Consider the following 27708-nt stretch of genomic DNA (forward strand, 5'->3'; position numbering starts at 1 on the left):
GTTGATGCATTGGCAGTAGTGACATTGGCGCAAGCAGCCAGATTGTCGGCCAAAACGTTCCCTTGTATTTCACGGTGCCCTGGAACCCAGCAGACAACGACATGCTGTTTTGATGTGTAGAGTGTGCACAGAAGTGAGTAGAGTGACACCAGCACGGGGTTCTTGTGTTTTTTGGGAGTTTTCAGGGCTTTGACCACGCTTAGGGAATCTGTGTATATTACCGCCTTTTGTAATTTTATCTGTTTAATGTGTTTTACGACCGCCAGTATTGCGTAAGCTTCTCCTGTGAAGATGCTTGCATTAGGATGAAGAACGCCGGCCTCGGAAAAGGATTGGCCTACCGCTGCATAGGACACAGAAGTGTTTGACTTTGACGCATCAGTAAAGAACTCAGGGCATGTGTATTTATGTTGTAGTTCTAAAAAGTATGTATGTATGTGTACAAGTGGTGCGTGCTTTGTGACATCAACAAAAGAAACATCACAGTCTATAAGCTGCCACTGCCACGGTGGCAGATATGTTGCAGGAGCCATCAAACTGGGTTCAAGAAGAGGCACACCTGTTTCTTCGGCCAGGCTCCTTACACGCAGCGCGTAGGGCTGCCTAAACGAAGGACGGTTCTCGAACAAGCCAGAACAAGACAAATCATTAATTGTGAAATGGGAAGGATGTTTCTTGTCTGCCTTCACCTTCAAAAAGTACAAAAAGGACAAGGAACATCTTTGTAGGTGGAGTGACCATTCATTCGAATCCACGTACAGGGTCTCCACAGGGCTGGTGCGGAAAGCACCCGTAGAGAGGCGAATGCCTAGATGGTGGACAGGGTCGAGAATTTTCAAGGCTGATGGTGTTGCCGACTGATAGATTATAGCACCATAATCTAGGCGTGTGCATACGAGGCTTTTATATAAGTTAATTAAACATTTCCTGTCACTACCCCATGTAGTGTGTGACAACACTTTCAAAATGTTCATTGTTTTTAAGCACCTGTCCCTTAAATACTTGATGTGTGGGATGAAGGTTAGCTTAGTCTCTAATATGAGACCAAGAAACTTGTGCTCGGTCTTCACTGACAGAGGTTGACCATGCAGGTCAATGTTGGGATCAGGATGGAGGCCCCTCTTTCGGCTGAACAAGACACAAGTGCTCTTTTGCGCGTTGAGTATAAAACCATTCTCGTTTGCCCATTGAGATACCTTGTTCAACCCTAGTTGAACTTGACGTTGGCACATTGAGATGTTGCACGATTTGTAACCAATCTGCACATCATCGACATATATGCAGTAAAAAATATTTCGTGGGAGAGACAGGTGCAAGGAATTCATTTTAACTATGAAAAGTGTGCAGCTCAATACACCTCCTCGTGGCACTCCTGTTTCTTGGACAAATACTCGAGATAAGACAGTGCCAACTTGGACCCGGAATGTACGGTTGGACAGGTAGCTTTCGATAACTGTCAGCATTCTACCCCGCACACCTAAATGTGACAGGTCTCGCAATATGCCGAAGCGCCATGCAGTGTCATATGCCTTTTCCATATCGAGGAACACAGAAAGAAAAAATTGCTTATGAACAAAAGCGTCACGAATTTGTGCTTCGATACGGACAAGGTGGTCAGTGGTGGACCGAGCCTCTCGAAACTCACACTGGTATGGGTTAAGTAGGCCACTAATTTCAAGGAAGTGCATCAGGCACCTGTTAATCATTTTTTCAAAGACTTTGCAAATACAGCTGGTTAATGCTATTGGCCTGTAGCTGGAAACTGAGGCCGGGTCCTTGCCTTGTTTTAGGATTGGGATAATGATACCTTCCTTCCAGGCTGAGGGTAGCTGGCCAGAAGACCATATCGCATTATACAGAGAGAGGAGAGCTTTCTGGGTTTCAGTGGGCAGGTGTTTTAACATTTCATATGCCACACGGTCCGGGCCTGGGGCAGATTTATTGCAGCAGGCAAGTGAGGCCTGCAGTTCAGCCAAACAAAAAGGTTCGTTGTATGCCTCATGTGTTCTGGGCTTGCGCTCTAATCTCTGTTTTTCTATTGCGGTTTTGTATCGTCGGAACACTTCACTATAGTGTGTTGAGCTGGAGACCTGTTCAAAGTGCGCTCCGAGTGTTTGCCTGGTCTTCCAAACTCTCCCCTTGTGTGTTCACTAGAGGAAGCGAATGTGCTCCTCGTCCTGCCACTTTACCAACCATGCTCCAGACTCATCTGTGTATGAGTTAATGCCCAACACAAATTTGTGCCAACTTTCTCTTCTCGTCTGTCGGCGCGTCCTCCTTGCTTGCGACTTGACGTTCTTAAAGTTTACAAGATTCTCGGCGAGTCTCTAAGCAACCTCCATGCCTTATTTTGTTTTTTTCGAGCATCACGGCACTCATTATTCCACCATGGTACTCGTCGTTTGCTTGACGGTACACATGTTTGGGGAATACATTTTGTTGCTGCATCAACCAGGAAAGCTGTAAAGTAGCATACAGCATCCTCTATGCTCAATGCCGCCATGTCAGTCCAAGATAATAAAGTCATTTTTTGAAACTTTTCCCAATCAGCTTTGTCGGTGAGCCATTTGGGAACTTGTGCAAGACATGTATTTGTTATTGATGTGCTGATAACGATAGGAAAATGGTCACTACCATATGGATCATTAATGACTTCCCACTTAAGTAGAGGCAGGAGTGATGGGGATATTATGCTGAGGTCTATTGCTGAGTAAGTATTGTTAGCGATGTTGTAATATGTTGGCTCTTTCCGATTCAGCAGGCACGCACCGGAAGAAAAAAGGAGCTGTTCAATCAGGCGACCCCGAGCATCGCAGCGAGAGTCACCCCATAGATTGCTATGTGCATTGAAATCTCCAAGGAGGATATAAGGTTCTGGAAGTTCGTCTATGAGGGACTCGAATTCATGCTCTTCAAGACGGTGTTGTGGAGGTATGTAGAGAGAGCAGATGGTGACGAGCTTATTGAATAGAACTGCTCGAACAGCCACCGCCTCAAGGGATGTTTGTAGTGTTAGGTGTGTGCATGCAATCCCTTGATTGACTATAATGGCAACACCACCGGATAGCACAATGGCATCATTCCGGTCTTTCCGAAAAATAACGTAGTGACGTAAAAAGTTGGTGTGTTTCGGTTTCAGGTGTGTCTCTTGTACGCACAGCACCTTAGGTGTATGTTTGTGTAAAAGTTCCTGGATATCGTCGAGGTTTCTCAACAGTCCTCCGACGTTCCACTGTAGTATTTGTGTCATTTTAATTTAGTGTGGTGCTGTGCATACAGAGGTGTTGCGTTAGTTTACAGGGCCTTTTGAGGGCCCTGTGATTTGAGGTTTTTCTTTTTTGGCGCGCTCCAAGGAGTTGCGCCTATCCTTCGGCGTCTGAGGCGCCGGAGGAGTGGGACTTGTATCCATCACCTCTTGTGAGGTGGTGGATGGTGCCTGCTGGGCAGGCACATTCACTGAACTTTCGGACCTGACTGCGCCTGCAGTGGTCCGAGGTTCAGCAGACACTAGGGTCTGCCGGCCCTGTTTGTCAGGTGGCGGAGCAGTACAGGCTGCTCCAGCCGGGGGCGCTGGCGGCACGACCGCGGCCACACACTGTGTGACATTCGCGGGTGCTGAGGCATGTGGCGCGGCGCCCCGGCACGTCACATCTGCAAAGGAGGGATAAAATGGGTTGTGTATTGCGAAGCGTTGGCGCGCTTCTTGGAATGTGAGATTGAATCTAACCTTAAGTTCTACTATTTGTTTCTCTTTTTTCCATGCGGGGCATGATCGTGAGTAGGCAGCGTGGTCTCCTTCACAGTTGGAACAATGAGTTGTTTCTGAGGTGCAGTTGTCTGATATGTGTTGAATGGATGCGCACTTTGCGCAAGTGGCACGCCCTCTGCAACTCTGCGATCCATGACCGAAACGTTGGCACTTGAAACATCGACAAGGGTTGGGAATGTATGGTCTTACACGAAGCTTACAATAGCCAGTTTCGATTGATTCTGGTAGGTCACTTGTTCCGAAGGTAATTATTACGTGTTTTGTAGGGGTCAGTTTGTTGTTGCGTCTTATTGTTATTCGTTGGACTTTGACCACGTTCTGGTCCTGCCAACCTTCGAGCAGCTCACTTTCAGAAAGCTCAGTAAGATCATCATCAGAAATTACGCCACGGACAGTGTTCATGGACCTGTGTGGGCCCACCGAAACAGGGGTTTCCCCAAAGGCTACAAGCTTAGACAGCTTTTCATACTGAGCTTTGTCACGAACCTCCAGAAGAAGATCGCCACTTCCCATCTTTGTTACTTTGTAACCTGGGCCTATTGCTTCTGTGAGAGCTTTGGAAACAAGGAAAGGTGAAATAGCTCGGACTGTCTTCTTTTCGTTTTGACTGTGGATTACATGGTACTTTGGGAATGTCGGCTTTGGTGTGTTAGGCAGGAAAGTATCTTCGGTGCGCCACCTTTTTAGGGAGCGATCAGGAAGGGGGGGAAAAGATTTTGCCATAAAATACAATAAAGTTCGGCGGCGATGGTGGCCACCCACCACCGAGCCCAACAAGGGGACGCTACAAGGTTGACTAGTGAACACTTGGAGACGCCAGCCACGCATCGCCGCTATAACCGAATATAACTACCCAAGGTTGAGTAACTAACTACACAGGGTTAACCCTCGCCGCCAGGAAATTCTGAAGTAAACGGAAAAGAGGAGATGACAGGACAGATAAAAAGTGAGAGATGAAGACGAAGATGTAGGAAGAGAGAGATAGGAAAAGGCGACTGCCGATTTCCCCTGGGTGGATCAGCCCAGGGGTGCCGTCTACGTGAAGCCGGGGCCAAAGGGATGTGTTACCTCTGCCGGGGGGCCTTAAAGGTCCAATCACCCAGCATTGGCTCAACCCCCAGGATCCCCTTTTCCCCGGACACGGCAAAGCCACGCACGGCTAGGCGTGGGAGAGAGTCAAAACTCCCTCGTTAGCTCGGGTCCGTGGTGTCGCTACACACCAAACGCCTACTCACGCAGGCGCCCCTGCGAAGGCCGGTGAGATATTTGACGTATTTCGGCTTGAAATGAAGCAACTAGATTTAACATCGGAGCTTATTTCTGATGACAAGCTACGATTTCTAGACTTAGAAATGCCTTTGTTGGTGGACCATGTCTCTTGCCGGTAAAAGCCACACTTAAAGAAAAGCCTTCTTCCTTTTACGTCTGCCCACTCTAAGCTAGTCAAGCGAAGCACCGCTTCCTTTTGCCTAAAGGCAGCTCTTACTCGCACTTGTAACCACCAGATTGAAGGCAGTTTTTCCCACCAAGCTCTGCACCTTCAACAAGCAGGTTTTCCTAATCACCTGCTAACTTGCATCGCAGAGACTCTCCTTACGTCACTAAGAGTGCCTGATAAGGTACAAAGCAACAGCCAACTCAACAAGCCTCATTCTAGCACGGCTATTATTCCCAACGTACACATGGTTTCCCATAGTCTAAAGAAGGTCGCTGGCAAAATAGGTGTAAGAATCGCGTTCTGCGCACACAACAAGCTCGCTGAGCTATGTCGCAGGGCCAACAGCGATAGCCCTAAGAATGAAGTATGCACTAAGAAACACGCTATGTTGAATGTGTCTTAGCGATTGTATACAAGATATTGTTTACTTGTGGGCTCTGTTACATTGGCCAAACAGGCCGATGCATAAATTATCGCTTGAAGGAGCACGCGTACTCTCTAAAAGGCTCCGTTCCTAGCCACTTGGCAGACCACTGTAAAAAATGTGGTCGTCAGCCAATTCTTGACACGTGTGTGATCATGGGGCGATACAAAAATCAGCTCGAGTGCGAAATTAGGGAAGCCTTCCACATTCAAGAACTTGGTGTTTCTTGCGTTGGCGTACCCTCAATTTTTCTTCAAGGCTGTGAAATTAGTTTACTGGCGTTTACTGATATGACTGGCTCTGGATAAGGTAGGCCGTTTGGCCCATGTATGTGCGATTTTGCTTATGTTGCGTGGTGATGCACAGATTCTGTTTTGCTATATATTGCAGTTGGTTTGCAATAAACTTTGGTTGTTAGTTCAGTGCTCTGTTGTCTCTTTTATCCCCTCTTGTTTTTTGTGCTGTTAAGCACTTTCTTCGTCTACCATACCAGCCAACATCTGCCCTGTAGAAATTTTGACAATGCAACAAACCTCAGTATAAACAAACAGATCTTGAAGTGTACTGAACCTGTGAATAAGAATATTTGTCATTCGGTGTACACTGTGAATTTATAAAATACAATGCACAAGTGATTTCAACAGATAACTAAATTATGCCGCTACTGAAGAATGCTTACAGCTCTAGGTAACATCCTAACAGAATAAATGCAACAAAAATACTATACCAAACTAATAGCTACAGCTACGGGTGGATGTAAATTTACTACCTCAATAAATCCTTGTGCAAAAGTGTGTGTGTGTGTGTGTGTATATATATATATATATATATATATATATATATATATATATATATATTCTTAGTACACCTTTAGCAGTGAGCCGAAGACACTTTTATTGGGGAAAATGCACAGGTAAAGCCGACCAGCTGTCAAGCGGAGCGAGCAGCAACAACACTCTTCCTTCTCTTCTTTCACTGGTGCTCCTGCCTGTGCCATATATCAATGCTACAAAACACTCCCCCCTCAGAAAAGGAGCCATCCTGGCGACCTATGAACCGGGTAGGATGTGTGGGTCGCAGTGCGGCTTCAATCAATCGACATGAACAGTCTCGCGACCGCGACGGCGTCGGTTTGTTGATGGTTGAAACGGCTCAACAATACAGTTAACCGGTGAGGACTGACGTAGGACTCGGTAGGGGCCTTCATACTTCGGCAGTAGCTTGGTGGAAAGACCAGGAGCAGATGAGGGAATGCGAAGCCATATCAACTTGCCAGGCCATACCAACTGGTGGGGCAGGTTTTCATCGTGATGGTCCTTTTGGTACGCTTGATCTTGTGCGGTTAAGGAACGTGCGAGTTGCCTGCAATCTTCGGCATAGGTGGCGACTTCGGATAGAGTTGTGGATTCTGAAGCATCCGAACGGTACAAGAGAATCGTGTCCATGAGTGAGGAAGGTTCGCGCCCGTAGAGGAGAAAGAACAGAGAGAATCCTGTCGTAGACTGAGTGGCGCTATTGTAAGCGTAAGTAACAAAGGGGAGTATGCGGTCCCAGTTGGTGTGGTCAGCGGACACGTACGTAGACAGCATGTTGCCCAGTGTGCGGTTAAACCGTTCGGTCATTCCATTCGTTTGCGGATGGTACGCACTGGTTGTCTGATGCACAACGTTGCATTCACGAAGAAGGGCTTGTACAGCTTCGAAAAGAAACGTACGTTCGTGGTCGCTCAGTAGCTCACGAGGCACGCCATGACGAAGAACAAGATTGTGAAGGATAAACAAGCCAACTTCATGTGATGTGGCCTTTGGCAGCACAGCAGTTTCAGCATAGCGTGTCAAGTGATCGATAGCGACAACCACTCTGTGGTTCCCGTCAGGAGTGTGCATGAAGGGGACCGTACAAGTCAATTCCGATGCGGTCAAAAGGTTAAGATAGGCACGGCAATGGCTGCAGTTGTCCATTGGCTACATTCGGTGGGCTTTTTCGGCGTTAAGATTTGGAACACGATCGTACGTACTGTCAGACAAATCGGTACATTCTGCGCCAATAGTATAGCAGCCGGAGGCGTGCATACGTTTTTATCACACTGGCATGGCCGCATTGAGGATCCGCGTGAAAGGAGTCGCAAATAGCAGCACCCAGGTGGCGAGGAATCACAAGCAACCACTTGCAGCCATCGAAAAGGTAGTTGCGACAGTACAGGAGTCCATTGTGGATGGCGAAACGTAGAGCTGTACGTCGTAGTAAACAATCCGCGGTACCTTGGGGTGGCTGAAACAGCACCTCTATCATAAAGACTATCCAAGCGTCTTGGCACTGCTCGGAGTGCATTGTCAGTGAACGAAGGTGCCGCAGGTCATCTACAGGCCGCCCGACCTGTAGATGACACGGATATCATAGTCTTGGAGACACACTGTCCAACAAGCCAGACAGGTCTTTTAGTGACGATAACCAGCAGAGGGCGTGGTGATCAGTCACGTCAAATGGACGGCCATAGACGTAAGGTCAAAATTTTGTGATTGCCCAAACGATAGCCAGACATTCCTTTTCTGTGACCGAATAATTCTCTTCAGCCCGAGTAAGAGTGCAACTGGCATAAGAAACCACATAGTCGTCGAAGTCAGACTTGCGTTGAGCAAGAATAGCACAAAGGCCGACTTCACTAGCGTCGGTGTGGATTTCGATAGAGGCATCTGGGTAAAAGTGACGGAGAATCAGTGGAGATGTCAGCAAATGATGTAGTTTCGCAAATGCGTCATCGCAAGCGGAAGGCCACGCCGAAATTCCTTCACTGTCAGAAAGTAGCCGTGTTAAAGGGGCTATTACGGATGCAAAATTACGGCCGAATCGACAAAAGTATGAAAATAAGCCGATAAAGCTCCAGAGTTCCTTTAGGTCGATGGCTTAGGAAACTGGGCGACGGCACGGAGTTTCGCAGTGTCAGGTAAAACACCATCCTTGCTGACAACATGCCCTAAGATGGTGAGCTTCTGGGCGGTAAAATGGCACTTTTTCAAATTTAGTTGGAGCCCAGCATGTGTGAGGCATTCCAGGACACTTGCGAGGCGCAGAAAATGGGTATCAAAGTCTTTTGAAAAAACGACGTCGTCCAGATAGCAAAGAGACGTATGCCATTTGAGGCCTCGAATTATGTTGTCCATCAGACGCTCGAAGGTGACAGGAGCGTTGCAAAGACCAAACAGCATCACGCTAAACTCGTACAAGCCGTCCGGAGTTACAAACTCAGTCTTGGCGCGGTCAGGTTCATCCATGGGTACTTGCCAGTATCCTGATCCAGCGAGGAAAAGAACCAGCGAGGAAAAAATCCAGCGAGGAAAAGAACTCTGCTCCTTGCAAACAGTCGAGAGCGTCATCAATTCAGGGGAGCCGATAAACAGCTTTGCACGTGATCTTGCTAAGACGCCAGTAATCAACACAGAATCGGATGCCCCCGCCTTTCTTTTTGACTAGTACCACTAGGGAGACCCACGGACTGTTGGACGGCTGTATGACGCCACGAATGAGCATATCAGACACTTGATCGTCAATAACTTGGCGTTAAGAGTGAGAGACCCGGTATGGTTGCTGACGCAATGGTGCATGGGCGCCGGTGTCTATACAATTAACAATTGCAGATGTTCGGCCCAAATTGGTTTGCTTGAAGCCGAAAGACGTCCGGAAGCGGTCGAGAAGTGTCAAGAGCTGCGTTCATCGGACAACAGGAAGGTCCGAACGATCGACGGAAGGAAGGCGTCCAGAGAAGATGTGGTGGACGTGGGAACGGGAGTAACACTGGCGATCTGAAGGCTTGTTGTGTGATCGAGCAGTTGACAGGCGCAAACACAATCAATATCCTCAAAACGGCCGATGCATTCGCCACTGAATAATTTGGCTGGCCCTGAAAGGAGATTTGTGGCGTACATGGTTGCGAAACTGTTTTCGACCATTAGAAGAGCAAAAGGTAGCAGAACGTTTTTTCGTGAAGTCCTCAAACGGCGTGAACATGACGTTCGAAAAAGCAGCATGGTCGCAAGAGATCGGCACAGTAACCGAAGACATAGGTGAGACATCTGTGTCTGCGGCGACGACAACACGAGAAATGGAAAGCTTGTTAGAATCGTCGTATGCGAGTGATGATAATTCCAGTTCGGCCCGGGCACAATCAACAACGGCATGATGTGTGGAAAGGAAGTCCCAGCCTAATATCACGTCTTGTGAGCAGTATGAAAAAGCGAATTCGACCACATACAAAACGTCCTGGATGAGTAGCCGAGCCGTGCACGTCATAGAAGGGTTTGCTTGATGCGCAGTTGCCGTACACAGGAAGAAGCCAGAAAGCGGAATCGTAACTTTAACTTGCGACACATTGCTTGACTTAATACACATGGCAGCTCCAGTATCGATTAAAGCTTGAAAAGCAACACCTTCAATGAAAACAGTTATTTCGTTAGTGGGTAGAGGACGAGGACTTGTAGAGTTCGACAGCGGCGCAGTTCTTGCCTCCCGAAATGCGATGGTCAGTTTTCCATTTGGGCAGGTGGTGCACGCCGAAGCATGAGTGAAGGCGAACGTCGGCGTGGAGAGGGCGATCAATGCTGGTTGAAGGCTCGGCGACTCGGTGGAGCGGTATCCGAAGTAGCATCGAGAGGCAGCGTCTGTGGTGGCTCTATGTGGGCGCAGCCGTAGGTTTCATCGATGGTACCTGGATGAGGGACGTGCCAGCGACAGAACCGCTCAACATGGCCAGGCAGACGACAGTAGTAGCAGATGGGTCTGTTATCCGGTGTGCGCCAAGGATTGTTGGGAAGCGTTGAAGGACGGCGGGAAAGGGGAACATGCGAACCTGTCGGTATGCGTGTTGCGTAGAAGGCGTTCGTTTGGTGGGCAAAGTCGACAACAATTGACGGCACATGTGCCGGCCTTCGCACGACGTCAGCGTAAGTTAGAGGAGCGGACACAGGTGGTGCCTGGTACGTGGGCGGGAGTGCCTCGCAGACTTGCTCTTCAATGGTTTGGCGCAGCAACGAGGAGGTCAACCCACGAGTATTGCTGGGAAGGAAGGGCACAAGAGACAACTGGCGAGCCACTTCTTCTCGGATGAACTGTTGGATTTGCGGCATCAATACCGTCTGTTCCAGTGAAATTTCACCAATGGTCAATGGTGACGTGGTCGTCATGTCGAAAGTAGGGTGTCGTGTTGAAACGCGCTGTGTTTGCAACTCATCGTAGTTTTGGCGGTGCTGAATAACTTCGCCAACTGTTCGCGGGTCTTTCGCCACCAGCATGTGGAAGGCATCATCTTCAATGCCCTTCATAATATGTTTGACCTTTGCTGTTTCGGACATTTCGGGAATGTAGCGACGGCAGAGGCCCACAACGTCTTCTATGTAGGACGTGAAACCCTCTTCAGACAGTTGGGTGCGATCTCGCAAGCGCTGTTAGACGCGGAGCTTGCGTACTGTTGGTCGGCCAAACACGTCCACGAAGGTGATCTTGAACGTGGCCCAGTCGGTAAGCTCAGCTTCATGTTGTTGAACCAGAGCTCCGCAACTCCTCTCGGGTAAAAGTGGACGTGGCCAAGTTTGTCGTTTTCGTCCCACCTATTATTGACCCTTACTTTCTCATACGAGGAGTGCCAGTCCTCGACGTCCTGCGCATCGGTGCTGCTGAAGATGACTGGGTCTCGCTCTCTCAGGACACCGGGACAGCGGGCCGGTGGGGATGTAGGAATGGTCTGCTGTGCAACGTCGGTGGACAACGTTGACGGCGAAGGCAGAGTTCGGTTGCAGAGTTCCAGGATGGAAATGGATCCAGCACCTCCACCACTTGTTAGTACGCCTTTAGCAGTGAGCCGAAGACACTTTTATTGAGGGAAACGCAGCAACAACACTCTTTCTTCTCTTCTTTCACTGGCGCTCCTGCCTGTGCCATATATCAATGCTACAATATATATATATATTTACAGAGTACTGTCAATACCGCATGGGGATTATTACAGGGGTGAGCATCACTGTCACAACTTTTGACGTTTGAAACAAGAAAAATCAGAATTATAAAGAACACAATCACTGAACACAGCAGTACGGCATAAAACAATCATATATAGTTATTTGAACCATAACCAAGTACACCAATGATACACCGACAAACAAGCAGGAGTTGAGAAAAAATAAAGCATAGAGAGAAGAAAACACAGATCACGTATTATTAGCAAGGAACCGTATTAAACAAATATATGCAGACAAGTGCTTTGGTATGACAATTGGAAGCAGGAACGGCTGCGTGAAGAAAAACAGGTGATCACTGTACATGCTAACTTGGTTAGAATAGATCAGTACCTTCAATTAGTTTCACAAATTTCTCTAATGTTGACTGCTGTGTAATGACTGGATTCAGTGTGTTCCATTCTCGAATTACGCGCAGGAAGAACGAATAAAAAGAAATATTACTATTAAATGAGTATTCTTTGAGTTCCCATGCATGCCTTCGCCTCGTCGGTCTGGTGTCTCGAAAGTTCAAGAAGATTTGGGTTTATGCGGAATGATCTGTGTAAATGTAGATAAAGAAATTTAAGCCGGAAAACCTTTGCACGACTGTCAAGAGTGGCTAGACCAGCACGGTGTAAGAGAGCAGCAGGTGAGTCATTGCGCCCGTACCTGTTGAAGATAAAGGGCACTGCTTTCCGCTGAGCCCTTTACAGTATAGCGATATTATTCACAGTGTGAGGGAACCACACAATACTAGCATATTCTAAGACCGGGTGGATAAATGTGACGTAAGCAAGAAGCTTCGTTTCATGTGTGGCGAAAGACAGGGCCCGTTTAATAAAAAATAATTTGCTCATCGCTTTTTTGGATACTTGACGCACGTGCTCTGTCCAACTAAGATCAGACGCAATTGTGATACCAAGATATTTGTACTGGTTAACTCTTTGTAGTGGCACATTATTAAAATGATAATGAAAATCAAATTTAGACACCTTGTTGGTAATGGACATATATTTGTGTGTGTGTGCGATACCATACTACTCTGGAAGTGTGGTTTCAGGACGCAACGTATGCATCAATGCCCAAAATGACTGCATATGATAAGGCACTGCAGCTAAACAAGCTACGTGCTTTAGCAATAATGTCAAGTGGGGGCTGAAAAGGTGTGTACACTTGAGTACTCCCAGGTGACAGGAAATGACAATATGCATGTTCGCCGCTATCTATGTGTGCTAATAGCCCCGCCGCGGTGGTCTAGTGGCTAAGGTACTCGGCTGCTGACACGCAGGTCGCGGGTTCGATTCCCGGCTGCATTTCCGAAGGAGGCGCAAATGCTGTAGGCCCGTGTGCTCAGATTTGGGTGCACGTTAAAGAACCCCAGGTGGTCGAAATTTCCGGAGCCCTCCACTATGGTGTCTCTCATAATGATATGGTGGTTTTGGGACGTTAAACCCCACAAAGCAATCAATCAAATCAATTACGTGCGCTAATAAGAGGATATTGAAAGCTTTGCTTTTCCCTGCCATCAGAGTAGCCGAATTATCTCAGCTAACCTGCAGGATCATTTCTTCTCCCTTTTATGCAATAATTAAAGGAGGGCACAACTTATCTATGCAAGGCAACCCCCCTGTGTAACATCACATAGGTGTGCTTATACGACCAGACAAAGCCTCATTACAGCTCCTGCAAAAGAAAGACTCGCCATCGTAGAACTGCGAATGCCAGTCTGCGCACCAAAAATGTCATTAGACGTGAATATCGCACGCGATATATATAGCTGTCAGTTTCGCAGGTTGGGGATCAAATCCCGGCTGCGGCGGCTGCATTTCCGATGGAGACGGAAATGTTGTAGGCCCGTGTGCTCAGATTTGTGCGCACGTTCAAGAACCCCAGCTGGTCAAAATTTCCGGAGCCCTCCATTACGGCGTCTCTCATAATCATACGGTGGTTTTTGGACGTTAAACCCTACATGTCAATCAATCAATAGTTGTCAGTTTCCAAGTGAACGGCTTGCTAATCATACCGACAGTCACGACCATCCAGCAAGTTACGGCGACAGTTGTTCTTTTCCAGGCTCAATATGCTCTCCAATAATTGATGATGGCAGTTAGTAATGTCGCGCAGTCACTGATATCTCGCATCCACCACCTAACCAGAGAACGCATCGCTTCCGGAGCAAAACTAGGTCCCTTTCACGACGCTTCAATGCTAGCCGACAACCACATGAAATAGCACACACGATTTTCTTACAATTGTGCTCACCTTTAGATCATTTTCTGGCAAATACTTGCATCGTTGCACGATTTCTACCCACCTATCAACATCAAGCATCGCTTAATTAGTTACAAGTGTCACAGATCTCACACATTCACACCTGCTACACTAGCCACTGTACCCCTGCAATAGCAAAGGATGGTAACCATGCAATAAAGCTCCGCACTTGACTGACGGTGTTGTTAAAATCATTTACAAAAAAATACTTTTATTAATTATGTACACTATAATAACGTAGTATAAAGTTTATAAAATTTGAAATAATTTTCGAAAAAGCAGTTAGCTAAAGTTTGGTTTGATAGCGGCGTTGATAGCAGCCTCGAAGCCACAAAGCGCACACCAACGCCTCCTCTAGGAAGATGCCTACCGCATGAGAAAAAAAAAAACAGCTGCCAGCACGGAGGGAAAGCTGCCAGACTCTTTCCCTCCTTCATTTCGAAATGTTCTCGGTCGCTAGCGTTACCTGTGGCGGACGGTGCAACACTTTGTATAGCCTCCGAAATAGTGGTGCACAGTTGCAGGTCTCAAACAACTCTCGACTGACGCGCCCCTATGGGTCGCAGATGAAAAACGCTTAACTGGTACCGCCTGTCGTTGTGATAATCAACGTTTATATATATATATATATATATATTTATTTATAAACGTTGATAATAATAGTGTCGGTCGCGAGCGCCACCGCGTAGAGCTTATTTAAAACTGAAGGCAGGCCAACTCCGCTGGGAGCGCGAGCCATTCCTCAGGCATCTTTGTAGGAACATTATTATTGTTCCTATCTAATTTCTCTTTATTTTTTTAGCAAGCGTAGTAAAAAATGATTTATTATGAGGTACAGTGTGGCCAATGCCCCATGTGGGTATGAGCCAAGATCTTCTAGGAGACAAGACAAGACAAAAGTAGGCGTTGCGCACACTAACACAAAAATGGCGTCTTTGCAGACGCTCCTACCTGCTCCTACACAGTCTGTTTTCGATCGAGGGGATGAAGACCGTGCAAGAAAACTTGCCGCTCCATCAACGCACGTTGCGCTCACGATGCGGTCTGCACCACCCTATGGTATGCGAAAGGGCTGGGTTCCCAGAAGTCTCGAAGACTACGGCGATGGCGGCGCCTTTCCTGAGATACATGTCGCGCAATATCCGATGGACATGGGCAAAAAGAAGGATAAGACCACTTCAAATGCACTTCCAGTTCAGATCGACGCCCAAGGAAAGATCAAGTACGATGTTATTGTACGACAGGGTCAGTCGAAGGACAAGGTAATTTACCACCGATATCAAGACATGCTGCCGTCGGAGATCACAACCGATGACGACCCGACCCTACAGAAACCGGATGAAGAGGCAATCGAGAAAACTACCGAGGAAACCCGGTTGGCGCTGGAAAAGCTAACTCAGTCAAAAATTTCGGCAGCAATGCCGGTTAGAGCGGCTGAGAAAACTGCTCCTGCTCAGTACATTCGCTACACGCCGTCTCAGCAGGGTATGTCGTTCAACTCGGGCGCGAAACAGCGCATTATTCGGATGGTTGAAGTGCAAAAGGACCCCATGGAGCCGCCGAGGTTCAAGATCAACAAGAAAATCCCGCGTGGTCCCCCGTCACCACCGGCGCCCGTGATGCACTCGCCGACACGTAAGGTGACGGTCAAGGAGCAACAGGAGTGGCGCATCCCGCCCTGCATCTCCAACTGGAAAAACGCCAAGGGCTACACCGTACCGCTGGACAAACGCCTAGCCGCCGACGGCCGTGGCCTGCAGCAGGTGCACATCAACGAGAACTTCGCCAAGCTGGCCGAGGCACTGTATATCGCCGACAGAAAAGCTCGGGAGGCCGTCGAAATGCGGGCACAACTCGAGAAAAAGCTTGCCCAGAAGGAGAAGGAGAAAAAGGAGGAGCATCTGCGCCAGTTGGCTCAAAGGGCCCGAGAAGAGCGCGCCGGCATACGCACGCAGGCCGCCGCCGCGACAGTGGACGAGGATGTGCGCGAAAGGGACCAGCTGCGCCACGAGCGACACAAGGACCGTCAGCGCGAGCGTAACATCGCCCGCGCAGCGCCGGACAAGCGCTCGAAGCTGGAGAAGCAGCGCGAGCGCGACATCAGCGAACAGATTGCGCTGGGCATGCCCGGTGCACGCCCTGCCGAAGTGCAGTTCGACCAGCGGCTCTTCAACCAGAGCAAAGGGCTGGACACCGGCTTTGGCCACGACGACGCGTATGATGTCTACGACAAGCCATGGCGCAGTACTCAGACAGGCGTCTACCGACCCAAAAATCAAGACAAAGAAGTATACGGAGAGGACCTTGAAAAGCTTATGAAAACTTCACGATTTGTGCCCGACAAAGAGTTCTCAGGAACAGATCGGTCATCACGGCGTGATGGTCCTGTACAGTTTGAACGGCTAGAAGAGGAAGATCCATTTGGTTTGGATAAGTTTTTGACAGAAGCTAAGAAAGCCAGCAAGAGGCCTACCGAGGAGCAGGACCACCACAGGGACAAAGGCAAACGGCGTAAAGAATAAAAAAAAAGAATGTTTGCTATGCAGTGCTGAGTAACATGAACCATGCTGGCGCATGTGGCTTCCAGTTCTCGTAGCCTGTTCTTGTAGGGTCATCATTGGAATGCTGTATTGGCACTCATGATCATCCCTGCAGGAATGGTTTCTTTTGATGCGAGCTCTTGGTTTGCAGCACAGTTATGTTGTTTGCAGGCATTCTGCATATCGATGCTTGGGTTAACACGTTCTTATATGTGTCCATATGTTTGGTCACCATGTTGCTAGCAGCCATATTGCACATAGTGACCCTCAGGAATGTGGCATTAACTAAATGCTCACTGCAGTTGAGTATAGCTGTTACCACATGTATATTGGGGGTGTGTATTGTTCACTCATTCAAGATTTACTTTGATGCCTCAATTTGTTTAATGTTTTGCAATCATATGTCTGGTATCCGCTTGCAGTGACCTAGAGTCGCTCATGTTTTTTTTTTAATAATTTTTAAACTACTGTGTTTTTTGTTGCATTTCCATATGTGAAAAGAATGTTCACGTGTCACTCCTGCATGAATAAAAGCAAATAATACTGTCCTTTTACACTATTCTTTAGGGTAACAGTAAAAAACGAAAGTACGTGCAGATATGGTACTATTTTCTCTTCTAGGGGGTATGCACTTGGCGGCTTCCACGAGGATCGCTAGCATCAGGGTCGCCATTTTGAAGGTCCGTGCGCTCGCTGCACGCGCTGTGTTCGAAATCTGCATGGCAACTTGGATACTTGAGACCTATGGAAGACTTTCTACACACTGAAACATGGACAGCAGGACCACTTGTACGAATGAACTTTCAAAATGGCACGGCACTGGTGTTACCCTCTTGTGGATCAAGGCTTAGTGCATACCCCCTATACCGCTGCATTTCTGGAAGTTACAAATGTTTTTGAGAGGTTTTGTTAGGACAAAAGGAGCTTTGTCGTAGGGTCTCCTTAGTTCAAAAGATAACAACATGTTGCATGTTTAGACGACACAATGACCTTTGAAACCTCAGGATCCATAAGCCATGCTGTCTAAGAGGTTGTACACATTGTAGGATAGTGGTTTGTAGATGAGATTGAATAATGTATCACAATGTCGTTGTGCCTAACGTAGTGCAAAGTTGTTCATGTAGGATTCTTTTAATTCCTAGCTGCGTATCGGTGAAGCAACAAAGTGCAAAACCTTCCTTGTGGCCAATATTTTGGTTCATGATAGAGCAACATAGCTGCACCTTTTGCCAGTGTAGCTATGTTATCTGTCATCATCACAAGTGTCTAGCATTGCATTTATCATTTTCTATTAACTTATCTGCACATGTGCCTTGCTATCCTTCTCATGAAGACCATTCAGTTGTAGTTTTTCTCTCACGTACGTGAATATTTTGAGGATTTTTTAATGTCTTATGACTTCATTCTGTATAAAAGTTCCAGACATGGGCAGTAAATGCACACATAATGGATAATTCATCCTGTAAATTGTTTTCTTCAGATTGAAAATTATTTAATATGAAAACTTCATTGCTTAGTTTAATCATTTTTGTAATGAGTGTGTCATCTGCTCATGCACAAATGTTGAAAGGTCGCCACTACTTTCTGTGCATCAGAATCAGTTTATTCTTTGTTCATTGATGTTACATCTAATGCTATGCAGGAGGTGGTGCCATAGCACGTGGCTGTAGGCCTCTTATGCAGGATCCATATGATAAAAGCAATATTATACATGTGTACAGAAATTAAGCCTTTCAACATACAAAGAAAATGTACAGAAGAAAATATGTGATCATTGACAACCTGTAGAAAAAATTATAAGGAATATTTCACTAAGTATTTTAGGATTAATTTATACCAGTTGTTCAAAGTCAAGTGTATGGTTAAGCTATGGATTTCTTAAAATTCAGCCCTGGAAAGATGAAATATACCTTTGCACACAACTTATCTATACAGGAGGACACAAAGTGAAAGAATTGTGACTTTTCAGTTAATTTAATTTCAATTGATTGATTTGTGGAGTTTAACGTCCCAAAACCACCATATGATTATGAGAGACGCCGTAGTGGAGGGCTCCGGAAATTTTGACCACCTGGGGTTGTTTGACGTGCACCGAAATCTGAGCACACGGGCCTACAACATTTTGCCTCCATCGGATATGCAGCCGCCGCAGCCGGGATTCGATCCCGCGACCTGCAGGTCAGCAGCCGAGTACCTTAGCCACTAGACCACCGCGGTAGGGCAATTTCAATTAATTAAGTACTAATCAACTTTTCAGTGACTGCAGTAAGCATGCATATCTATGTTGAAAAGTTGGAGGTAGTTGCGTTTCTACACAGTTGCATTTGGAAGAATTCTTATAGAAATCTGTGCTCCGAGATATACCATTGCAAAGTTTAATTGTGATTTGCATGATTACACATGCAAGATGGTAGATATCAGCACAATATTCCCTTCCGAAGTCACAAACAGCCATAGCTTGCTACCGCCAGAAGTAAAAGGGTAACCGTTATCATCTGTGCCTAGGCTATGCCTTCGACCAGTTGTCAGATAAGCAATGCACGCAACTGCCACGGCCCATCGAGGGGGAGCTTCGCGACAGTGCTGACTGTCTTGCATGCATACTCATGCAAACCACAGTTAAACTTTGCCGCAGGATATCTCTAAGCACAGACATGCTAGAAGAATTATTCCAAGTGTACCTGCGTATAAACGCAAAGGCCTCCAACTTTTCAATACAAATATACCCACTTCTTGCTGCAGTTACTGAAAAGTTAGTTATTAAATCTTAGTTAATTGCATCACTGACACATATTTATTGTCTCACTTTGTGTCCCCTTGGATACCTAAGTTATCTCCAAATGTGGTTTTCCTATTCTTCCCAATGCTGAATTTCAATAAAATCGTAAGCTTAACTTTGAAGACCCCACATAAACAATAGTTGCAGTGCTTCAGAGCAGTTGAAATTCATCTATTAAAGGGGCTTCGAACGCCTTTGGGCTTGGTGAAACAACACAGTCTACAAAGAGAAAACACTGCTGTGAACTGTTCAGCCAAACCTTGCTCTCATGTTTGGCAAGGAGCGTCCACAAGTGGAATGTGAAGTTGCCACTTCCTCAAGTGGCCTCTTCATGCAAAACCTCACTCTTGTGTGCATGCAGAGGAATCTAACTGAGAAAGAGCAATTGCAATTCCTGACAAGTGCTGATCTAATGTCTTTCCCTATGTCATCCCTCCCTGTGTAGCTCCCTGTGTTCGAGGTTCAACAGGAGGAAAGTTTGCAGTTCTAGCCGAAAAACTGAATTGAACAACTTCACTTTCTCCTGCACATCGACGGTGTGGGTGCGCTTTGAAGACGTGGATGGGGAAAGACAGGTGTGCGCTGTCAATTCCCGGTATGCGTCTTCAAAATGCATCGACATTGTCGACATGCAGAACCAACTGCATGCAACAAGTTTGCTGACAAGCTTGTCCTGCAATTTATGCATTTTTCTGTTTGTATAGGCACGACCACTATCAAAGGTAAAATGAAGCAGGGGCCACGCTCATCGGCAGGCCAGGTTGTTGTTCACCTATTGGTAGCGGCGCATACCCACTATGGGGGATTGGCCAAGAATCGAGCGATTTTAAAAATTACTGTTCAAATTTGGAATAATGGAGGTATAACAGAAAGATTACCGATAGCCTAGGAAAGTGTAGTGCTTAATGTAATGCACACAAATATTTACATAAACGAATTTAATCTTAGAATAGAGCAATAATTTGATTTTATATGTAAATTATTATGTGGACATGTTAGGATAATGGAACTGGTTAATTAGTCAACCTATTAGTTTCATCAATATAGTCCCGGACGGCCGCGCATACTGTCGCATTAGAGAAACCAGAAATGGAAGCTCCAAAAGACAAAATGACAGGCACAGATACCAATACCACGTAAAGGTATTTCTAAAAGGGTTTTTCGTAATGTGTTAAACCGCCTGCACGTCAAAAAGAAATTATCTATTGTTTCCAGTTCATCACAGAACGCGCACAGTGGCGAAGGTGCCTGAGCAGACTTGTGTTTATAGAAATTTAGATTTGGTACCCGGCAACGCAGCCTAGTGATAGCTACTTTTTGTTTACGAGTGCGGCAAAAGTCTCTTCGCCAGGGATATAATAAATGGCGATATTCCGTAGAGTTTGTTAGTGCTGAACCTTTAAAGACTTCCATAAGCGTACGCCTGCGGAATCGAGCAGCAGTCACATAAGCGGATGATGGACAGTGCGGTAGAATCGGTTCGCTGATTGACGACTTAGTTAAGGAATCGGCTATTTCATTTAGAAATAACCATTTATGTCCAGGCACCCAAACTAATCGTACTTTTCTCAAGTGCGCGGGTACTAGTGCATGGAATATTTTGCGCGGCGCCCATCGGCCACGCGAGCCGCGTTACCTGCAGCAGTGGCCGCAGCTGTCCCTGCCGTGCACTACGTCGTGCCCCCTTCATGCAGCCGCTACACGTTGCTCCAAACACGTCTTAAGGAATGCGCTAGAAATAATAGAGCAGCAAACTCAAACACACCACTAAGACACCGCCAAAACCACTCAAAAAAGGCAACGCCTCCTAGATTTTCAGTGCCTGCCAGATGAGCGCGAAACACCCGTCATCTATGACGACGCTGCCTACCGAGGAGTAAGAGTATTTGTGCTTAGCCTTCAGGATTGGCAATTTTGGCGTTTGCTACTAATTTCAGAGGATGCCTTGTATTAAAAAAAGTTGCTGGCTGAATGACGGCGTCACTTACTTATAATTAATTATAGTTACGTTTACGCCTTTTTAAAACTTTTTACGTTTATTTTGTTGCATATAAGCTCTAAAAACGTAAAAACTTATTTGAAGACATCCCTACTTGAGTGGCGCTACCACCGTAGTTCCGACGACCGCCGTTTCCCAAGTGACCGCCGATAATCCGGCAGGCACAGGAATCTAGGAGGCGTTGCTAGAGGGCACTCTGGCGCTGCAGATTACAGGCTCGCGATGCAGATTATAAAGGAAAGACTGCAGGCATGGATAGAAGATGAGGGGGTGCTGGAATGGGTTTCGGAAACAGAGGAGGTTGGAAGACAATCTGTTCTCACTGACGCAGTGCATCGAAATAGCAGAAAAGAAACACAGGCCCCTGTGGCTAGCATTCTTGGATATCAAGGGAGCGTACGATAGCGTGGTTCAAGAGGAATTGTGGGGAATACTGGACACACTAGGCGTGGAACATGTAGTCACTAATCTTTTAAAGGGTATCTATAAAGGTAACAAGGTAGTTATAAAGTGGGAAAAACAGGTATCCAAGCCTGCAGAGGTAAAACGGGGGCTTAGGCAGGGGTGCCCCCTGTCACCCTTATTATTCATGATGTACCTACAAGGATTAGAGGGAAGTGGGCTGGGCTTCAACCTCTCTTTAGTCAAACAAGGAAAACTTATTGATCAGGCACTAACAGCATTAATGTACGCAGATGATATAGTGCTAATGGCCAACAACAAGGAAGATTTGCAGAGATTGATGGACATCTGCGGTAATGAGGGAGATAGGTTAGATTTTAGATTCAGTAAGGAAAAATAAGCAGTCATGTTTTTCAATGACAACGAAGGTAGTGAGCTTAGGATACAGGAGGTCACGCTAGAGATAACAGATAAATACAAATATCTGGGCGTATGGATAAGCAATGGGACCGAGTACCTGAGGGAACAAGAAATATACGTGACGACTAAAGGTAACAGGAATACAGCAGTGATGAAAAATAGGGCACTGTGGAATTACAATAGGTATGATGTTGTGAGAGGAATATGGAAAGGGGTCATGGTTCCTGGGCTGACGTTCGGCAATGCGGTCTTGTGCATGAGATCAGAAGTTCAAGCAAGATTACAAATTAAGCAACGTGGAATAGGTAGGCTTGCTTTAGGAGTTCACGGGAATACACCAAATCAGGGAGTACAAGGTGATGTGGGATGGACATCATTTGAGGGCAGGGAAGCTAGCAGCAAGATAAAATTTGAGAAGCGATTGAGAGAAATGAAGGAGGAGCGTTGGACTAGGAAGGTTTTCAGCTACTTGTACATGAAGAATGTCGATACAAAATGGAGGAAGCGAACCAGGAAGTTGACTGGTAAATACTTAGAAAACAGCAGGTGGCCAAACCAAAAAGAACTATCGGTTAAGAAGAAAGTGAAGGAAACGGAGACTGACCTGTGGAAAATGGGCATGATTAAGAAGTCCGCACTAGAGATCTATCGAACTTTTAAGCAGGAAATTGCCAAGGAAAGGATCTATGATAATACTCGGGGTAGTTCTCTACTGTTTGAGGCAAGGACGGGAGTACTGCGAACCAAGACATATCGGGCCAAATACGAAGGGGTAGACACAGTATGCAGTGCGTGTGGAGAAGAAGAAGAAACTGCCGAACACTTGATAATGTTCTGTAAAGGGCTTTACCCTATAGTTCAGGATGATGACGCAGAGTTTTTCAAAGCACTGGGGTTTAGGGACCGGGAGGGCAAAATAGACTTTAGGCAAGTAGACTTAACTAGAAGGAGGTTATCTGATTGGTGGCTAAAGTCAAGGCGCGAGTGAAAATTAAACTCTTCACTGCAAAGTACGAATCCTCAAACTCACTTTTCAAGGAAGAAAAAATAAATATAGTTTTGAATTCATTAAGGATTACGGCTTGGTGGCGCTAGCCACCGCCTAATCTAAAGGGTACAGCCATATTCATTCATCCATTTATCCATCATCACGGCGACGGGTCGTACCAGCCAACGCCTCCTCTAGAAGATGCCTGCGCATGAGAAGAAAAACGGCTGCCACCCCCTTTTTCTCCTTTATTTTAGAATGTTCTCGGTCGCTAGCGTCACTTGTGGCGGACGGTGCAACAACGCAACACTTCGCATAGCCTCCGAAATAGCGGTGTACAGTTGCAGGTCTCGAACAACTCTCGACTGACGCGCCCCTATGGGCCGCGGATGAAAAACGCCTAGCTGGAAGTCTGGTCTGGTACCATAGAGTTTCCCACAATACTAACTAGAGGGAACTCTGGCGCTAGTGTCTAAGGGAGTTGCAACACACGGCGCTTCAGCGAGCATGGGAATGATGGGTAGTACACACATTTGTCTAATTTTCGTACTTCTGGCCTGCTTCTGGCTCCGTGTATGTTCGTGTGACTTGAAGCTGTTTTTTCACGAAAACATAAATTAGCAAATGTTCACCATTTGCGCTTTAAAACCTTATTTTTTTAAACTTACTATTTTGAATCAAGTTCCTAAGTTCAAAAGGGTTCGTTTTTTTTTTTGCAAAACAAAACCGAAACACAGCAATAAACAAAGCCGCAAGTATGATTCGCCGCCCGCAAGTACGAAGACTAGGCAAATGTGTGTACTACCCATCATTCCCATGGTCGCTGAACGATCGCAGCGCCAGAGTGCCCTCTAGTTAATTTTGGGAAACTCTATGGCTGGTACCGCCCGTCGCCACGGAGGTCACCGTGATAATGGATGGATGGATATGGCTGTACCCTTTAGTGGATGGATGGATGGATGGATGGATGAATGCTATGAGCGTCCCCTTTATAACGGGGTGGTGACAAGTATGCCACCAGGCTCGACAAAAAAAAAAACCTTTTTCTTTTTTTTTTTATGTTGGCCTAATGCCTCTACTTCGATAAATTCTATCTTAATGGAAAAAAAGGTAAATTTTCAGCTTAAGTTCTCTGCCATTTACGGCACACTGTCCATATTTTATTTTTCCAATATTTATTTTTGTCCTTTCTCTCTAATTTTCTGCCACCAATACTCTAACCGTCTCTTACTTATTTCAATCGCGGGTGTGTTCAGCTTTCCATTGTTGTCCCTAAAACCCAAGGCTTCCTGTAGGCTCGTGCCCAAACGTACACCTGGGTGGATATCTCCACATTCATTCAGAACATGCTCCGCCGTTTCCTTATCTTTCCCGCAGCATGTGCATTGTTCTTCTTCTTTACTGAATCTTGCTTTATAACTACGCGTTCTAAGGCAACCCGATCTCGCTTCAAACAGTAAAGCGCTTCCCCTTGAATTATCGTAAAATGCCTCCCTCCTTATTTCATTTTTGCCCTTTCGGTAGTTACTCAAAGCTGGTTTTTTTCTCCATAGCTGCCATCCAGTAAATCCTCTCCGCCTCCCTGACTTTTCCCTTAACGCTCTTTGTTGACATACGGCTTACAATACCAGCCGTATACTTACTAGTGAGTCTTCTAGTTCTTTTTCTCCACTGTGTGTCCACGCTCTTCCTATACAAATAACGGAACACCTTCTCTGCCCATCTACTCTCCTTCATATTTCTTAGCCTTTCTTCGAACCTTATTTTGCTCTGCGCTTCCCTCGCCTCAAAACCTGCCCACCCCATATCGCCCTTTACAGCCTCGTTTGTCGTCTTCCCGTGAGCACCCAACGCGAGGCGTCCCACAGTCCTTTGATTTACATCCATTCCCGCTTGCACCTCTGCCCTCATGCACACCACTGAGTTCCCAAAAGTAAGCCCTGGAACCATTACACCCTTCCACAGACCTCGAAGCACCTCATACCTATTGTATCCCCACAACGCTCTGTGCTTCATTATTGCCGCATTCCTCTTTCCTTTTGCTGCCGAGGCTTTAAAACCTTATTTTTTTAAACTTACTATTTTGAATCAAGTTCCTAAGTTCAAAAGGGTTCGTTTTTTTTTTTTTTTGCAAAACAAAACCGAAACACAGCAATAAACAAAGCCGCAAGTATGATTCGCCGCCCGCAAGTACGAAGACTAGGCAAATGTGTGTACTACCCATCATTCCCATGGTCGCTGAACGATCGCAGCGCCAGAGTGCCCTCTAGTTAATTTTGGGAAACTCTATGGCTGGTACCGCCATAGTAGTCTCGGTCGTGAGCGCCACCGCGCGGCGCTTGCTCAAAACTGAAGGCAGGCCAACTCCGCTGGGAGCGCGAGCCTTTCCCCAGGCATTGTTTAGAGGAGGCGTTGTACCAGCTTAGCGTTTTTCATCTGCGGCCCATGGGGCGTGTCAGCCGAAAGTTGTTTGAGACCTGCAACTGTGCACCACTCTTTCGGAGGCTATGCAAAGTCTTGCGTTGCTGCACCGTCCGCCACAAGTGACGCTAGCGACCGAGAACATTTTCAAAATGAAGGAAGGAAAGGGTGTGGCAGCTGTTTTTTTTTTTTTTTCTCATGCGGCAGGCATCTTCCTAGAGGAGGCGTTGGCCCGACATGCCTGTGCTCGGCCAACACCATTCGGCTCAGCTACCCTCGCAAAGCGCGTCTCCGTTGCTAGGCGACGGCCACGCATGCGCAAAGGAGACCCATGTGGAACGTACTGCAAAGAACCTCTCCCTTCCGAATCGGGTCACAAACTTGAAAAGGGTTGAATATTTCTTTCAAAACAAAACCTAAACACAGCAATAATTGAAGCCACAAGTATGCCACCCACAAGTGCCAAGACTAGGCAAATGTGCGTACTAACCACGGAAGAATGTCGATACAAAATGGAGGAAGCGAACCAGAAAACTGACTGGTAAATACTTAGAAAACAGCAGGGGGCCAAACCAAAAAGAATTATCGGTTAAGAAGAAGGTGAAGGAAGCTGAGACCGATATGTGGAAAATTGGCATGATTAAGAAGTCCGCACTAAAGATCTATCGAACTTTTAAGCAGGAAATTACCAAGGAAACGATCTATGATAATACTCGGGCTAGTTCTCTACTGTTTGAGGCCAGGACGGGAGTATTGCGAACCAAGACATATCGGGTTAAATACGAAGGGGTGGACACGGTATGCAGTGCGTGTGGAGAGGAAGAAGAAACTGCCGAACACTTGATAATTTTCTGTAAAGGACTTCAACCTATAGTTCAGGATGATGGCGCAGAGTTTTTCAAAGCACTGGGGTTTAGGGACAGGGAGGGCAAAATAGACTTTAAGCGGGTAGAATTAACTAGAAGGAAGTTATCTGATTGGTGGCTAAAGTCAAGGCACGAGTGAAAATTAAACCCTTCACTGCAAAGTACGAATCCTCAATGTCACTGTTTAAAAATAAATAAATCTAGTTTTCGTTTCATTAAGGCCGCGTTCACACTGAGCATTCCGGCCGCCGAAAGTGCTCCGAATCCGGTTCGGCGGCGGCGAGATCCGCCGAAATGGCCTTCTCCGCGCTGATCACTCTCAGACCGATTTTTGCGGCGTCTGCCGCCGAATCGGTCACCGCGGACCAATAGGAGCGCTAGTCAAGGAATTTTGAAAAATGGCGGCCAAGCCCTACTCACTTGTTATGCCGCAGTGCACGTAACTGAATGTTGAAACCAACGGGAGTTCAACCTACTCTGTGCCTACTTCGCGTCCGTATTTCGTGGAAGAGGTGACCGAGCTTGCTGTTGGCGTGACCGAGCTTGTTGCGGTCTTGCAGAGCAAAACGAACCCACCAACGCCGCTGGCGTCAATGGTTTTTTCGCTCTTCGTGCATTACAAGACAGCCACTTGCCAGAAAAGTAAGCAGTACTGTCTTTTCTTGCTTCTTGCGTACGAGAATCGCCGAAGTATACACCACCGGATAGCGTAGTGGCGTTTGCAAGCCGTGACAACAACCGGGTGACAGCGCATCCATCCCGCATTCGCCTCGTAGTGGATGGCATATTCGGCGGCGCGGGGCGCGTCCAGTGCGAACAACGCTGCGTTTCGGCGGCAGGCGAATTTCGGTCGCTGTAGAAAGCGGATGTTTAAGTGTGAACTAGGCTTAAGTATTACGGCTTGATCGCGCTAGCCACCACCCAATTTAAAGGGTACATCCATATCCATCCATCCAGCCGCCAACGCTGTGTCATCGCTACCCCCCCCCCTCCCCCCTACATTGCGGTTTATTCTCTGCCGTCGGTGTTCGACGTATATTTCCTGAATCCCGATTCGAACGAAAGAACAAGAAAGTTGTCTTTCCCGAGCCCGCCAAGTATATGTTTTCTTTACACCAACCTAGCTCCCATTTTCTCGCCTTTCACCCGCGGCGTTATTTCTTCGGTCTGTTACTGTTTTTTTTTTATTGGTTTCCCTTTGCGAATGCTGTCACGTTGCTAGTAGCTGCCCCGTAGAGCCACGTGGCTCCGCCAATGTCACCAAGGTTTCTGTGAAAAGCGCGGCCTGGAGCGCGGGCTAGGAGATGGCCCCGCAGCTGATGACTGCCGGCAGCGCCCGCATGGTGCGCTGCTGTGCGAGTGAGTGCATTTGCGTTCAATCCTTGCGCTCCGCGAGCGCTGCGA

General features: G+C 46.8%; 2 protein-coding genes across 4 annotated transcripts in view; one reads left to right on the plus strand and one right to left on the minus strand.

The window, feature by feature from the left end:
- PpV (Protein phosphatase V) overlaps positions 1–14058 on the minus strand; it is an 84430-nt gene extending 70372 nt beyond the window's left edge. For all 3 annotated transcript variants that reach the window (XM_075879152.1, XM_075879150.1, XM_075879151.1), the window contains exon 1: positions 13881–14058. In XM_075879152.1, the coding sequence (XP_075735267.1) occupies positions 13881–13949 (69 nt within the window). In that variant the 5' untranslated portion in view covers positions 13950–14058. The remainder of the gene's footprint in view (positions 1–13880) is intronic.
- Positions 14059–14782: 724 nt separating this feature from the next.
- Bx42 (Puff-specific protein Bx42) lies at positions 14783–16977 on the plus strand. Its single transcript, XM_037435189.2, has one exon. It carries the CDS (start codon positions 14816–14818, stop codon positions 16409–16411), a length of 1596 nt encoding a protein of 531 aa, XP_037291086.1. The 5' UTR covers positions 14783–14815; the 3' UTR covers positions 16412–16977.
- Positions 16978–27708: the final 10731 nt, after the last annotated feature.

This window comes from Rhipicephalus microplus, chromosome X (genome assembly GCF_043290135.1).
Source record: "Rhipicephalus microplus isolate Deutch F79 chromosome X, USDA_Rmic, whole genome shotgun sequence".
In the NCBI taxonomy this organism is placed as follows: domain Eukaryota; kingdom Metazoa; phylum Arthropoda; class Arachnida; order Ixodida; family Ixodidae; genus Rhipicephalus; species Rhipicephalus microplus.

Coding starts and splice junctions, on each gene's coding strand:
- Bx42 (XM_037435189.2), top strand. CDS start 14,816: ATGGCGTCTTTGCAGACGCTCCTACCTGCTCCTACACAGTCTGTTTTC.